This window comes from Mytilus galloprovincialis, chromosome 12 (assembly GCF_965363235.1).
Source record: "Mytilus galloprovincialis chromosome 12, xbMytGall1.hap1.1, whole genome shotgun sequence".
NCBI lineage: Eukaryota > Metazoa > Mollusca > Bivalvia > Mytilida > Mytilidae > Mytilus > Mytilus galloprovincialis.
Window position 1 is genome coordinate 46,526,674 of NC_134849.1, and position 17,091 is coordinate 46,543,764.

Here is a 17,091-nt window from a genome sequence, read left to right on the forward strand (position 1 = left end):
CTAAGACAAATGTCATTCTTTTAAACAGCAAAATATTCAAATACACGAACCAGGGAATCTTAATTTATAGAGAAACAAACAATTTTAATTTTAATATTCATGACATGTGACCATTTGTTTGCACTTAAAACTCGTGCGGTCATTTTTCTGACCATCGACTCTCGCTTAAACCTAAGAAGAGACACATGTATTCACGGATGATTTAATGTGAAATTGTAATTGTAATTATGATATTATTGTTATTATGTTTGTATTTGATACATACATGTAACATACAGAATTAAAGGTTATAGCGAGTAGCACATCTACATTATGTCGTTTGTTCTTTGTTAAGGCCATAGACTATATTTACTTTATATTTGGACGAACATAGTGAGGGAGAATATAACTCTTATTAAACTGCTGGTAAATCATATATAGCCAATTGCACTTAGAGTTTTAAAAGTGTTCAAAAACAACGATCAATTTTATTGTAAAGTGTTATTTTGGTATGTGACCTGCACGTACATATTTCATAAGTCTCACAGCCTCAACATGCATAAACTTAAAGTCTTTTTTCAAACTTTGCTCGTCTAGTTCTTGAAGCACAGTACCATCGATGAGATTTTTTTTAAAAGTCTTACAATAGTTTGACAAGTTAAGTCTTTTCAAAATTTGTTGTATGTCGTGAACGGATTTCTCAGTGACAAAAGATTTTGACGATCCACCTGACCAGCTGTTGTTTGCACTGTCACTGTCAGAAGCAATTGGTTCAGTAATACATTTCATATTTTCAAATGGTTTTCCAAATTTTGTATCTCCTACTTCTATAACGCTGTAGGTTGAATCTTCTTCAAGTACCGTCATATATTCAACTGACTCTGTTGGTAGTGACGATGGTTTTTTTTCGAATTCTGAAAATCGTTGATTTGAACCTAGATACGGTGGCGGTTCATACATATCATATGTTTCATCTTGGAAACTTTTACTCTTTTGCCTAGATATAAACATTGGGGGTGTATCAGTCTTGTCGCTGCTGTGCATAGAGTCTAAAGGTAACAGATCTATTGGTATGGGGTTACCTGTCCCTGTAGTTGTTGAACTTCTGTTGAATCTTGTTATTTCTAAAAGCACAAGAGCATATTGTATTTTTTAAAAGAAATAAATAAACAAAGAGTTTATTGCTAGCAAAACAGTATAGATTGCTTTCTCGGATATCCTTATTGAACGCATCATTAATTTATCACATTTTTTTTTTAATTGATTTTTTTTCAAAAACTTGTAATTAATGCAAGGTTCAGTAGCATATTAAAAATCTTGTGGCAAAATTAAAATGCTTGCCTTGATAAAGAACAAAATGTCTTATAACATGTCGTTGGCATTGACCAATATTTACGTTCTTATGTGACGAACACATATAAGAGCATGCACAGTAAGACTTTAGTACGATACTATATAAAACAATTGTAAATTGTATTATAAATTAGATATTTGCTGAAGAGCTTCAAACTGGAAAACATTGTAAGATCTTGACCTTAAAATTGAAACAACAGTAAATGTCGTAAGGAAAGATATTTTCTTTTACACGACGAAATAAATTATGAGAAGGGATAGGATTGTCATATTAGGCAACATGATTTTAAATGAACTAGATGTAAATAAAGGCAACAGTAGTATACCGCTGTCCGAAATTCATAAATCGATTGAGAAAAAAACAAATCCGGGTTACAAACTAAAACTGATTACCAATTACATATGTCTTTTACAAATGTAATGTTGTCTTTTACAAATTTAATGTTTTTACAAATGTTATGTTGTCTTTTACAAATGCAATGTTGTCTTTTAAAAATTTAAGGTTTTTACAAATTAACATTTGTAAAAACCTTAAATTTTTAAAAGACAACATGTTGTCTTTTACAAATGTAATGTTGTCTTTTACATATGTAATGTTGTCTTTTACAAATGTAATGTTATCTTTTACAAATGTAATGTTGTTAAACATGATTTTGGGTAACTTAAAGACTTGTATCATCTTATTTTGGAGCCAGATGAAGGCTCTAGTTAATAAATCCTCCTTTAGTCACATATATCACTTTTATGAAGAAACAAAAATTAAGTGATTCACAAGAAAAATGTAATCTAGTTACTCACCTGATGAACCCTCATAAAACGTGATGTTTCGCTGAACAAAAGCCTCCATAGACCATAGTTTTGCATGAAATTGATCTTGAGATTTATTGGCATATCCGGTGATGATGGACAAAGAAATATTTGGACACAGAGCTACAATTGACGGAATAGGCGAAAGCACTTCTACAAAAAAATTTAAAAAAAAGACTATTTAATGATTACACTTTTTGTGATAGATTTAAATTTCGAATTTTTATATTGTTTCTTTATCATATTCTTTGTTTGAGATATTCGGTATAATTATAATATGTCAGTCAGTAAACGCGTTTCGTGCATCATATGCACTTCTACAGAGGACCAAAAGTGTTTTATTATCACACATATTAATAGTTTAATAGATAAAGTAAATTGTATAACTGACTTTATGACGACAAGTTCACTGCAATACAAAGAATTTCAGAATCAAATTTGCTGTTTATTATATTTATATTCATTGCTATTCGAAGAAAGGGATACTGAAAAGTCTGCGAGTGTATATAACATTTTATCCCCATTTATTATTGATCACTTTATTTCTTGGACTCTTTTGCTTTGCTCAAATAACAAACCTTGTTGCAAACAGTTTCCCAGAAAAAAATCTTCTATATAAGTCTTCATTAACAGTATATCAACTCCTTTAATACACTCCAGCAAAGTAGGTGTAATTACTCCATCAGAGGAGCTAGCATAGCGGACATGGAATGGTAATTTTTTCTTTGCGAGTAACTCTAACATTAGTTTGGGTTTCCCAACTGTAATAAAGTATGAATACAATATTTTATTGGCTAATACGAGGGTGATAATTTATTTTATTATATTTCACGTCAACATGACATATTTTGATTGGCTAATACGAGGGTGTTAATTTATTTTATTATATTTCACGTTAAAATGACATATTTTGATTGTCTAATACGAGGGTGTTAATTTACTCTATCACATGGCTGAGCGGGTGACATTTTTTGTAATGTCACCCTCTCGTCAAGACCAATCAAAAATCGATAATTTAAAGGACAAATAATTGAATTTAAATCACGATATTAAAGACAATGCTAAAGTTCTTCGTTTTGGCTCAGATTGTATTACTAGTATTTCACTATTAATACAAGAATAATAAAACATCTTGCCTCGCGTATGTTGATTTTTCTAATACCTGTAACGTTGTTATTTACATGACATCATAGAAATAAAATTCATCGTAAAAGACAATAATGATAAGACATTCAGTATAAAAAAATGCTCTATCACCCTCTTAGCGATGTGTTATTTTTAAAAATAATATTACACCAGAAAATGATTTAAAACTGCAGCTCAATCTTTATCTCATAAAAAATACCCCAATGATATATAAATAAACAATTTTCAAAAATAGTTTCACCTGCATATAGCATGTCTCAACATTTTTATGGTCATTTTAATTTGCACTTATTAGAGGTAAATGATAAAAGGACAGCAACTATTTTCAATTATAACTTACAAACATAAAATGAGATTCCATTCTTACCTCGTTTTAATTTTTTTACTTCCGAAAACATACAGCTGCAATCGACGGGTATACTAAGGAACTCCTCTTTCGCACCATCGTTAGCCGACAACTTGCATAGTACTCTAAGCTGCTGACAGGATTTGTGTAAACGAATTATCTAGACAGTAAGAAGTAAAGCGTGCCTATAAAGTGTTTATTATAGTACTAAAGGGTAAAAAAATAATATAAACTGACAGTAATTGACATGTATATGGCTTTGTCAGGAATACGTAATAAGTATATCTTTTTGGGGAGTCTACATTGACTATTTCATGGAAAGATCTTACAATCCAGGAGTTCCCCACATGAATCCAGTAGAATTTCGCATAGCCAGTCCAGTCTACTTTGAGGATATCGATTTATCTTTCAATACTTTTTTTTTACTCTGATTTACTCTACTTGCGTCTTATATTATATATTATCGCTATTTTGTGCATTTTTCCTTTGATCTTTTTTTGTGATATTTTTCATATCATGCTACTCGCTTGAGATGGAAAATAGAAACTAAGCAGGCACGTGGCGTTGCTAACGAAATTGACATGAAATTGACAACGTCGTCATAGGTAAAATAGCGATAAACAGATTATCATTGGTCATCTCAACTCGATTGCCTTTATCACTTTCGCCGTCCCGGCCCAAGCGAGAACATCAATCTTGTTGAGATGATCAACGATAATCTATAATTACCTCAGCGTATGCATACTCGTCATTCTTTGTCTCGCCACAGAATCCATCTGTCACAATCACTAGTAACGGTAGTTTGTCTCTGTACTTTCTGAAGAATTCAGGAAGGGGTAATTGTTGCTCTACATCATATGTGTAGTCATCTCTATGTGACATCTTGCATATACAGAGGATTGGATATTAATGTTAAAATACATAAAAGCAATCTGAAAGTTCAAAATAAACCCGAGTTTATCTTAATATACAAGGAAGATGTTATTTGTACAATGATCAATATTTGTAAAAATGTAATCAAAAGTAAAGGCATCTAACACTTATTGCTAGTCAGACAAATAAAAATTATAAATTGGTGATTTCGCTTAGCACACAAGAAGAGTAAGCGAAAGATATTAATTATTATTAGAGAATGAAAAATGTTGTTAATTACATGTTTTCAAATCAGATAAATATTAGAAATAAAGAAAATAAAGTGAAAAATGTACCACTGCTAAACCTTTTTTTATCATTACTCATAATATATTCGTCTAACATAACACAGTACCATGATACTGATATTTGTTAATGCAAAACCTGTACAAACCATATTTCGGCATTTGTATAAATTACCAAACGTGTAAGGTCAACAAATTTTCCGTACCATGTGTATCGTTAGAGTTTTTTTTAGGCAATAAAGGGTCCTCGTTCCTTAACGCGGATTCAAAACACACACACTTTTGTATGTAATAGATATGTTAATTTGTTTATCATGTGCATAAGTAGTAGTTTGTATTGGTACAAGTTTAAAACGTTTAAAACAACACAACAATGCCTTACCCGGTAGTAAAAATGGTCCAAAAAGTGATGGGTTTACACTTTAGTGTCTGAGGTCAATAGATAATAATAGTTTCATTTTAAGATACTGCATAAAATATTACATTGTTTGTTTTTAAACATGTCACCCATATTTCATATATATTTTCTAGGCCACATCAATAGATAATCATTGCATATGTGGTTGGTTCAACCCTGATCAGGAAGCCTATTGATTATACCTTTATCACTATTAACGTATTATATAACAGATTAAGTTTGATACCAACATTTATATTATGTAACAGATAAAAGCTCAACAGTATTGACGTATGAAATATAGCAGAATAATCTAACACGTACATATGTAGCAAATACCTTGTTGATACATTGAATTACAACAATGGACATCCATAGTCTGACAAATGAGAGTTCATTTCATTACAATTTAACCCCATCCCCAGCGTCTACTGGGTTTTCTCATTTAGCAGTAAGTCATTGCGTCGGTTGGTGTTTGTTTGTCTGTGCATAATGTGTAGATACAGACATGCCTTTTAGGAATGGGGAAGTTAAATTTTGATGCTTCGTGTTGGGTAGGTGCCGAGCTCTCCGCAACAACTTTCAGAAGAATACTAATGACCAAAGAAGTCTGATGGAAGGCAAAACTTCTACCCTTATCCAACATGCACTGATTTTCTAATAACAGTTTGAATAAGATTCAACGTCCTTGATTCCGTCCGTAAATCTTATAAAACCTGCTCATTTTATCAAATATTTATGTTCTTAATGCCACTGGACGTTATACAAAAAAGCAACCATCGATGAATCGTCGAATGCTTTCTACACAAATGGGTGACACATGTTAGGTTTTCATAATGCTATGTTTCTGCTAGCTTGACTGCAACACATCTTGCATTTACATATTAATCAGCCAATCTCTACAGCAAGCTTATATACTTGACAGAATACGAAGACAACATCTTAACGATGTGATGTTCATATTCCTGGTTTTCGTCATGCAATTTGGGATATGTTCTTTCTTAAAATAAAGTTTGTCTTAATTTGTTTGGTTCTTCCTATGATCAATTCTATTTATTTGATTTTTTTTATTTTTATGAATATTTCGCAAAATCTGGTTTGTTGTTTCACACTTGTGTTGACACTGAAAGGCAACGGATTAAACACTTCTGTATTTACTAGATCCAAGTGTAATGCAAGCCATGTAGCATAACGTTGATAATACAAATAATGGAATTCCTCCCTTAAACATAAAACTCAGTTAAAGCAGGTTTCTCAAATACAATTTAACACAGCGCGTGACAAATCTGTCATTTTCAAAATCATACTCATCGACCTTACAGGACTTCTTAAATCACTAATCTAAGTTCATTTGCATTGTTTGTATACAAGTCGAAAAAACAAGAAATAATACAGACCAGACGTGGTCATAACGTAGAGGCGCTATATAAAAATTAGCGGTTACAGTTTTTCAAATTAGTTTAATACTGAATAACACTTATCACCTGATTTATACTTATATGAGCAACATGGTGGGAGCAACGTGTAGGGAATTTTAACCTTCCGAGGCACCTGAAATCGCCAAGGTGTTTCAGGTGACGTTCTAAATTGTGTTTTGTGTACTGTTGTTGATATGTTTGTCTTCTTTATTCAGCCATAGCGTCGACAGCTTATTTCTCGTTTACATGAGTTAGAAAGTCTTCTTTCTTCTGTACAAATTTTAAACAAAAAAAAGTTTGTTTTCAACATTTTTTTATACTATCTACCAAAGAAAGACAACTCTAATGTAAAATAAATTTCCAGTGAATAATTCATATCATTCATGATTGTACTTTTGTCACAACCTTAGTTTATCCCTTATTTTCTTTATGCTTTCAATTTGCTACGATCTAATCAATCTTTCTTCTCTACTGAATCATACGAAATGCGACTCATCACAGAATTTTACTTTGACTTGGCATGAGCATTCACACTTAGTAGATACTTAAACTTCCGAGCATCCAAGGTAACTGCCGATAATAACTGGATTCGTGTTACTCAATACAGTATTCTGTCATGCATTGTTGTTATTTGTGGACCTTTTTTGTCATTTTATTTTTTTATTAGCCGAGGTAATATATTTCATTATTTAGACTATTATAGTACTTTTTGATATCTTTTTCTTGATTTTCTATATAACCTCCTGTAATCATATATTTATGTCAATTGTTGTCGTTTGTTGTATGGTTCATAAGTGTTTCTCGTTTTTTATATAGATAAGACTGTTGGTTTTTTCCCTGTTTGAATGATTTCACACTGGTCATTTTGGGGGTCCTTTACAGCTTGCTGCTTAGACCTATAATTGTTTCCTTTTACAAATCGTGACTTTGATGTAGAGTTGTCTCATTGGTACTAATTGTATCTTCTTATATCTACATAGTATTACTTCTCAAGTCATTCGCTACACGTTTCGAAGTGTTGTAACTTTAAGTACCCTTTAAATAAACTGAGTGTGTCCAGTTCCCGATTGAGACATACTAAATTGATATGGATTCACATTGTGGATGATGGATACCTAGTAGCAGATGATTACCCTGTCGACTCGTCCAGTTAAAAGTTGATGCAATTCACCTTTTTATTTCTTTTCCTTGCTTTGTTCTTTATCAATTGATGAAATTTGTTAATCGGAAAACTACAGTTCTCTTGATTTTATACAACCTAAATTCCTTTTGACGGTAAATAAGGGTCTTGGTCTACATAACAAAAGTTCTGTACCAAGTCAAGAACATGACAGTTGTTATCCATTCATTAGATGTGTTTGATCTTTTGATTTTGCCAATAGATAAAGGTCGCCGTTATAGAATTTTCCTTGGAGTTTAGAATTTTTGTGATTTTACTTTTTGGTATTGTTGAGATAAAACAAAATAATGCCTAAAACATGCAGAGAAAAGAAGAAAGAAAATCGAGATCCTTTTATATGATAAGGAGAAACTTACATATGATTTGTGTACAAGTTATCATTTGATCAAATTATAGTTTGTATTTTGACTTGAAAATTGCTTGTATAAATTGACAAATTTCAAATTATTTCACTTATAATTTTTAAAATAAATCATAGCATGGATTTTGTTATGAAAAAGCATAGATACACATAATAGAATTTTTATTCAATAACCACACAATAAACCGTATTTACACAATACAAAAATACCCAGATACAGATAGGAAAATACATTTCATACATGCATGCCAGTTAATTCTGATAGTATACTAGAAATTTGATAGAATAATAAACATTTGTCTCAGTTACAAATCTGACAGTATTATTGAAATTTGCCTCAGTGACAATTCTGGTACTGCATTGGAACAGCTGTATGAATTTTTACATGACATTTGTCGAGAAATCAAATTCAACTTGTAAAAGGCGCAGTTATCATTTTTTACATATCATAATTCGTATTTTGACTTGAAAAGTGCTTGTTTTATTTCAATTTTGTACAAAATGTCACTAAATTTCACTTATAATTTGTACGATAATTTTTAGTATGGATTTTGTTATAATAATGCTTTGATACAAACCTTATTTACAAAATACACAAATATCCAGACAGGAAATATAAGTGATAAATGTCTGCCAGTTAATTCTGATAGTAACTAGAAATTTTCCCAAGTGAAAATTCTGATAGAACATTGGCCTCAGTTACAATTCTGAATGAAAGAAAAGTTGGCATCAGTTACAAATCTGATAGTATAATAGAAATTGGCCTCAGTCAGAATTCTAATATCAATATAGAAATTTTCCTCAGTGAAATTGAACCATCAATCAAACGTGTCAGGAACACACAACAAGGAAAGGTGCGCTTGTCTGTCCAACAGTCCCAAGCCAAATATATTACCACGAAATCGTAAAGACCATCTTACTGAAGGGGGTAATATCCAATTCCTCAGTATGATCACCCTAAACAATATATTAAGGGTACTTATTGAATCTGGTGAAATGTAATACCGCATTCTATAGACTATCAATACTTTTTTTATAACAAAATCCATACTATAAATTATTCCACTTTTAGACAAATTGTTTGACTATAATTTGTATAAAATCATGACTTGTACACAAAATATACAATAATCATATAAACCTCTATCAATTTTAAATCATCTAAATAGACTCGTCTACTTATCTGAGTGGGATATTAATAGTTTTAATGAACATAGCACTCATAATCGGTTTCATCTCATTTAAGCAGTGTTGGGGCCTTTTATAGCTGACTATGCGGTATTGGCTTCGCTTATAGTTCAAGGCCTACGGTGACTTATAGTTGTTAATTTCTGTGTACTTTGGTCTCTTGTGAAGAGTAATCTCATTGGAAATCATACCAAATCTTCTTTTCTATATTAAACTTTGACTGTCATATGCATTTATCAGCACATTTCTACAACAATGATGTATGCCATTTTATATTTTTTTATTTTAATGCTCAATGTGTTTTGTAAGTTTGAATTAGCATGCTTAGTGACTTTGTTTCTTTTACATTGCTAAAGGCATTTAAAAATTTAGTACGAGTGTAAAAGTTTAGAAAACAATGAAAATGATATACAAATTGCCTATCTATTCCGGAATTAGAAATTAAATATAGACATAAAAATATTGAATTTAGTTTAGGAAATATTCATAAATTGTGCATTCAATTAGGAGCAACAGATATTTATACAACACACAACAAGTATGATTAATATTCCTTACTTTGTTAACATTGATATATATAAAAAAAATCTCGAAACCAGAGTTATATATATTCCGACTTTGCATTTATGTTATAATATTATTCTTCTATCCAAATATCGAAACTATAATACAATACAATACATTAAAATGTAAAACAAATCAAATCAAAGCATTAATGTTACACAAATATGCACTTGCATGGAACTAAAATATGTCCGTACCTAAATTTTGGGTGTTGCACAGTCAAGTCATGGTTTTCTATGATTGTCTGACGTCTTTACGAAAAGTTGGCCGTAAACACATTTAAATATGAAACAATTCAATATAAGAAGATGGAGATGTAGTAGGATAATCGATAAGACCACTATTCACCGTAGTTCGAAAGAAGTAAGCAATTATAGACAACCAAACGGCGTTCAACAACTAGAAAATCATATACCAAATAACCGAAAATAAAAGGCCCCGACATGAAAAATATAGATCTATTCAACGTTAGCAAAAAGTAAAATCACAAAAATACTGAACTCCGAGGAAAATTCAAAACGGAAAGTCTCTAATCAAATCAAACACATAAAACGAAGGACAACAACCGACTTGGTACAGGCATTTGTAAATGTAGAAAATGGTGGATTGAATCTGGTTTTATAGCGCTAAACCTCTCACTTTTATGACAGTCGCAACGAATTCCATAAGCAATGGCAATCATAGTGAAATAATGCACAAGGAAATTAAAAATGATACCCATCGTCCATATTTCCTGAAGATCATCATAGGCAGTAATATGTCTTCTAACAGAGTACCTATGTACAGACCAATCTCCGTTTGTAACTCGTGTTATGGTATTACATGGAGTGTATTCATCATTCAGTAAATATTCTAACATCGTCTAAGCTTGTTAAAAGGAAAGGTATGTTTAAAACCTAGAAAATAGCTGTCAAGTAGAATGTTTTTTTCTTCAAATTTTGAGTGTATTGCTAATCCACAAAAGGGTTGAGATAAACAATTTCAGCTATATGCTCCTGTCTGAAAATGTTTACTTAAAATGAGTTAATAGAGAGTCATGTAGTTATCAATCATATAAAAAAGAAAAATAAAGAAAAATAAAGAAAAATAAAGATTTAAAACGAAGAGGACATTGGCACTCTAAACAGTTAGTAAAATGTTAATAAAATCTCTAAATAAAATTACAAAAAAATATATAAGTACTTGACAATGTTAACTTTACAAATCTAAATGTATTTCATTGATGAAAAAGCTATTCGTAAATTCATCACATTTCACAACCATCCTGTATATACATTTAATTCTTCTTTGCTTCATTCCTGTTATAATCATTTATGAAATATTGTTTCTGGCGAACAAAATTAGAGCAACCATCTTCCTAAAGCTGTACAATCTCAAAGAAGCTACTAAAATTATAACATGTGTATTTTCTCATTATGTTTCTTTTAATTTTCAAGCTTAATTTTCGTTCATTCCGTATGAATATTACTATCATGTCCGTTTATAAATGTTTTTCACTGCCAACCTAAACTTCCGGTCTCGAATTCCGTAAATGAACGGATTAACAACGCTATTGAAAAAGTAAGACCATACAAACGTATAATATAGCATTGAACCTATCAAACTTAATGAACAGTCAAAATCTGGAATTAGAAAAATAAAAAATGATAACATATGATGGGGCAGTGCGCTCAGTACATATGTGAAAGTGACCACGCACAATGTGATTGTCGACTTCCGGGTATTGTTTTTGTTTGATTTGATTGATTCTTTACAATTAAATGTTCCGCTCTGTAAGCTTTCACGCCGTGAGCTATCGCGCTCATATTGTGTATGAATCTTTTTTCCGATATAAATATACATTACCATCAAGGTAGTCGAGACAATGAAATAAAACAAAATCAAACACGCGTTATAAATTCCTTGATAATTTGTATTGTAGTTCTGAAATCTGTCTTCGGTGAAGCATCGTTTTCCTTGAAAGCCTGGAATCCCAGTTTCAACTGTTCCCAATCCCCATATTATTGGCGCAGGCCAGGATAAAACCGCAGCACCTACTAAACTACCAATACAGAGTCCTTTCACAGCAGTTGCAGATAACCTTTCCTTTAGCGGATATCGGATTTTTCGGAATCTTTCAATTGCTATGGACACTAACAACAACGTGCTTGCTATTGCCATAAAATAAATAATCGTCCTGAAAATTTTACAGAATGAATGCGATGGATAGTTAAGAGGATAGAATAAGTAAAATACCACTAAAGGGGCAGCAAAACCACAGTTAATAACATCAAGTATGCCGAGAAATAAAACGTATATCCTATAGTTTGAATATTTGAAGTACCGGAAGTATACGTATAAAACATGCGCATTGCCAATAACACCAACTACAGAAAATAAGGTCAACATAGTAATCCCGCCAATATTCCTCTTTACGTGTAGTTCATTAAGAAAATCTAGCGTAATATTTTTCCCATTTACATATTTTTGAATCCATGCGTGACAGGTTCCGTTTGCCATATCTTAGTCAAAGTAAGATATTTATTATCTGAAAAAAAGACAGTAAAGGCTTGTATTAAAATAGAAATTCGTCACCTTCATTTAATTTTAAAAACATGTGCTATATATATAAATTTCTCCACGCAAACAAACGTTTAAAGGGGTCCAGTTATGCTAATAGTTATCAAAGGTATCAGGATTATAATTTAGTACGCCAGACGTGCGTTTCGCCTACATAAGACTCATCAGTGACGCTCATATCAAAATATTTATAAAGCCAAATAAGGACACAGTTGAAGAGCATTGCTAATGTCTTCATTCCTTTTTAATAGATGTTTAAAAGGGCATTATGTTACCTGTGTTGACCGATATTAAACAAACTCTCATATGTGATTTATAACATACTTAAAAGCATATTCCAAAAACAAAAAGTCGAAAATAAACCATAAACAATACATGAACTCGATGATATGAATCAGTATTGGACATGTATTTCTGCTTTACTTCATCTAATTGAACACCAAGATAACCTCCGGAGATTGCCGATGGTCATGTAACCCGATATAAACAGACATTTTTTAAATGTATACATTTATTTAGATAAATAGATAGCGACCACGTGCAATCATATTTTTGCAGGTATACTTCATTTGGAGGTTAAAACTATGTTCATCATTTGAACGAATCAGTCAGCCAAACGGGTTATCCTTGTTTCACTGTCAATGTCGACAATTTCCTTTAAATAGAAAGCCGTACATTGACCTATAATGGTTTACTTTTTTTTAAATTGTTATTTGGATGGAGAGTTGTCTAATTGGCACTCACACCACATCTTCCTATATCTAAATACATGCGTAACCCATCTCAAGCTAAGGCGTTAAATTGAAGGTCACATTAATAAGGATTAAATGAGATCAAATTATTCACTTGCAAGTAAATAATGCATCATCGATATTTTTGTATTAACTTATTTTGACTAAATTGAGTAAACTGACTCCTAAACATCTGAAAGCGGATTATATATGTACTCTTTATTTCACTTATATTAGTGATTGAACAAACAATATTTTTTTTTTCATATTTCGTAGACAAATCAACTTTTAGATACGATACATGTATGCCATATCTTAGTCAAAGTAAGATATTTATTATCTGAAAAAAAGACAGTAAAGGCTTGTTTAAGAAATACATACCAAAATAATAAGTCTAGCTGACATCAAAAGAAATTGATTCGAAACGTTTTTCTTACTCGTTTTGCTTCCAAATTTGAATTTATAAAGTGCTGTTATCATTTTACAGATAAGCTTCAGTAATGTTTTGAACAAATTGCGTTTTTTTTCCATGAACAAACCTTTTTTTTTTATATATAAATCACAATAGTTTTGATAGATAATACAGATTACGTACCTCACTCCTTGACCAGTGTATATAATGAAATCAATGAATGATTTATAATTGAAAAAAATAACACGCAATATGATTCAACAGGAAATTAATTTTTGTTTTCAGCCAAATGTGAATGTAATTCAGGAAACCTCAACAATATGTTTGAAATAGATTTTATATTTCACTTGTAGTCGTGATTTTATTAATTAACCCCAGGATGTAAAAATAATTTAATCTGCAACAGTGAAATTCATTTTTGTTTTGTTTATCTCATTATTTCAAACTGCGCAATCTCACAATAAAAATGTAAATTAATGATGAGAGGTCAAATCAAATAATTGAAGAAGCATTTTTCTTAAATTTCATGGTCTTCACTTAGACTCAAACTCGACTTATAACATATTGAAACATATATCCAAATTAAAAGGTCTAAGATAAACAATAATTGATGCATTAAATAGATAGTATGTATTTGTATTTCGTTTGTAGTTAAGTCTATACGCCTTCTATTCCAATTAACCATCTTGTAAACCTTCCGAAGACTGTCGAGATTAAATAATCCGATATAAACATAAACATAAACATATATATAAATAGATATCAAACTCGCGCAATTGGATTTTGATAGGTCTTTTTTATTTCATATTAAGGTTGAACAATATTTTAATAATAGTTTTTTTAAACCTGTATGAGAATGCTAGTATTGTTTGTTTTCAAGTTTACGGTTGTGCGGATTTTTTTTCTTCAAATAAACACATTTTTACGAAATGGACGAAAACATGTCGATTAAAGCTTACTTTATAACACGCATATTACATGTTATATATATTCATAATGTGTTTTATATACATGTATATGAGGTGACTCTCAAACGGATATCGTATGTGACTTATGGAGCAGGACAGGAGCTGCTGACCATTTTAAAGTACATGAGTTCATTGGAGTTTGGTTGAGCTTTTTGATCGGAACTACAGTTTCTGTTTCAATAGCTTTAAGTGATTGGGGTGGTGATGACTTTTTTTTTTGCTAATTTAATTCACAATTAAAATAAGCGATATGTCTCTAAATTTTACGCGTATTATCGAAACTTAAACGATGTCATAAAGAAAATTAAACGACTCACTATCTAAATGTTTCAACCTGCAGTAAACGAATATATATTCTTATCAGTAGGAGGAATCTTTACAACGAAGTATGAAGACATTTGGAGTAAACTCATCATAGATACATGTACAGGATCAAACTTGCATAATATGCTTGACGCGTTTTGTCTTTCAAAGACAAAACAGGGACGCTCGAATCATAAAAGTGAGAAAGCATGAAGTTGAAGAGCATCGAGGACCCAATGTTTATTTGATTACCCCAGCAGTTTAAAATGATTCAGATACAAGAAATTAAAAGTGATCATATGACATTAACATGAAATGAAGAAGGGGTTGGGATGATATCTAAAATACAAACAAATATTTGCGGCCACTAGAAATATAAGGAATTCTGATGGGCTTAAAATTTATACATCCTACACGGAACGAACCAAATATTCATCATCACTGTTCATGAGATAACTGTATTGTATTTTAAGCTTTTATTTCAATTAGCGATTTGATGGTCGCAAATTATGTTTACTGGCTACGCTTTTGTTATTTCCATTCTAACATTTTACATTTTATAAATTACATCTATGTATAGGGATTTTTTCTGAAATTCTTTATTTATACATGTATTTCTACCGTGTAAATGTTGATTTAAAAAAAACGAGAAACCAAGGATTATTTTCAAAGAAAATTCCAAGTTATGATTTTTAAAAATCCCTAAAAATTCCTAGTTTATTCGTGTATGCGCAAACAAATGATATATAAAACTTTGCTTCTATACCAATGCTTAGCATCAACGGGCGATTTGTTAAATGGGAATAATCAACAGATGGTAACGAAAATAAAAAGACATCTTCCTGCCCCTCCCCCAGAACATCCAATAGCCGTATCCTTATAATACAAATTAACACGAAGGATTCAAGCTTCACCGATGAATCTTTTGTAGACGAAATGCACGTTTGGCGTACAAGATTTTAATCCTGTTATCTATTATGAATTTTTTATTGCAATATTTTAGAACCAAATTTTACCTTTTTACCTTACTAATTTTTAGACTCACAAATGTTAAATATACAATTCTTTTAAAAATAAAATGAATAAAAACAGACAGATAGCTTTATATAGATAGAAATATAACACACCGGAAACGAAACCAATACTTGTAAACAACTAATTTATTATTTCCTTAAATAGTAAATAAAGTTGACTTGTACTTACTTTGAGATTCAGATAGGAACTATTACGTCAATAACACGGCCATATTAGTTTTGACTTTCGGATAGGAACTATTACGTTAATAACACGGCCATATTAGTTTATGAAAATGACAGGATATTATCAACACAAACTAGAATATATGTGTCACAAAATTGTTTCCTCAGTGGAGTCAAAAGTGAAGTAGATGATAATCGAATTAACAATTAGAAGCAGCAACAAAAATGATATTCCTGTTGTTTTTAAGTGTACTTATCATTGCCAATGCTAAAAATATGACTAAATTGAAATTTCGGTGCGAAGACTGGAGAAAAGAATATCCTTTTCAAAATGGAGTACTCGATAATTGTTCTATGGAGATAGATCCCATCAGTGTTACCCAGTTTCTTTTTAATTTGAAAAGCAGAGACTTTCATTGGGAGTTGTTTCGTTTCAATCTACGTTTTAAACCCAAAGAAGTCTTCAAGACCAAATGTGCTATTGAACCTCATATCTGGACATGGACATATCCGGCACCAGAAGGTGCATATGAGTTTTTAAAATGGCCGAAAGAATATGGTATATGGTCATTTGGTTTGCTTGACCTGTTTTCCTATTCAATGAATATTAAAGTGAACGTCTATGGAAATTGTCCTGTTATTATTGGAGGAAAAGAAACTACTCAACGAATAGCTACTGCTGTATTAGAAATGGTTAACAAAAGCACTACCATAAAAGGTGCTCCAAGAGATTTTCTATATGGATCCGTGTGTTACAACTCTAAAGTATTTATACACCCATTCATATATTTTTTGTGTAAACACATATCCTGTCCAGTGGAAGCTACAAGTTACAGATGTTGCACGGCTAACGAGACGAGTATTGTTTGTAATGGGGAAAATTTACACTACGACGGAGCATGGTGGGGGTTTCCGTTTGTGTTAGGACTACTGTTGTTTGCGTTTTCTCCTCTTTTTTTAGTTAAAGTGTTCAAGAAAGTTGCAAGTTCCAATACAGGAGGACACATACAGATTGATGACACC

General features: G+C 31.3%; 1 protein-coding gene and 1 long non-coding RNA gene across 2 annotated transcripts; both read right to left on the bottom strand.

Annotated features, from left to right (window-relative positions):
- Nucleotides 1-447: 447 nt before the first annotated feature.
- LOC143053969 (uncharacterized) lies at nucleotides 448-4,557 on the bottom strand. The gene is made up of 5 exons (XM_076226796.1): nucleotides 4,361-4,557; nucleotides 3,653-3,791; nucleotides 2,718-2,900; nucleotides 2,131-2,292; nucleotides 448-1,103 (listed from the first exon to the last, which is right to left on the bottom strand). Exons 1-5 carry the CDS (start codon nucleotides 4,511-4,513, stop codon nucleotides 481-483), a joined length of 1,260 nt encoding a protein of 419 aa, XP_076082911.1. The 5' UTR covers nucleotides 4,514-4,557; the 3' UTR covers nucleotides 448-480.
- Nucleotides 4,558-8,292: 3,735 nt separating this feature from the next.
- LOC143053970 (uncharacterized) lies at nucleotides 8,293-13,882 on the bottom strand. The gene is made up of 2 exons (XR_012971521.1): nucleotides 13,782-13,882; nucleotides 8,293-12,423 (listed from the first exon to the last, which is right to left on the bottom strand). It is a non-coding gene; the product is annotated as an uncharacterized LOC143053970 (long non-coding RNA).
- Nucleotides 13,883-17,091: the final 3,209 nt, after the last annotated feature.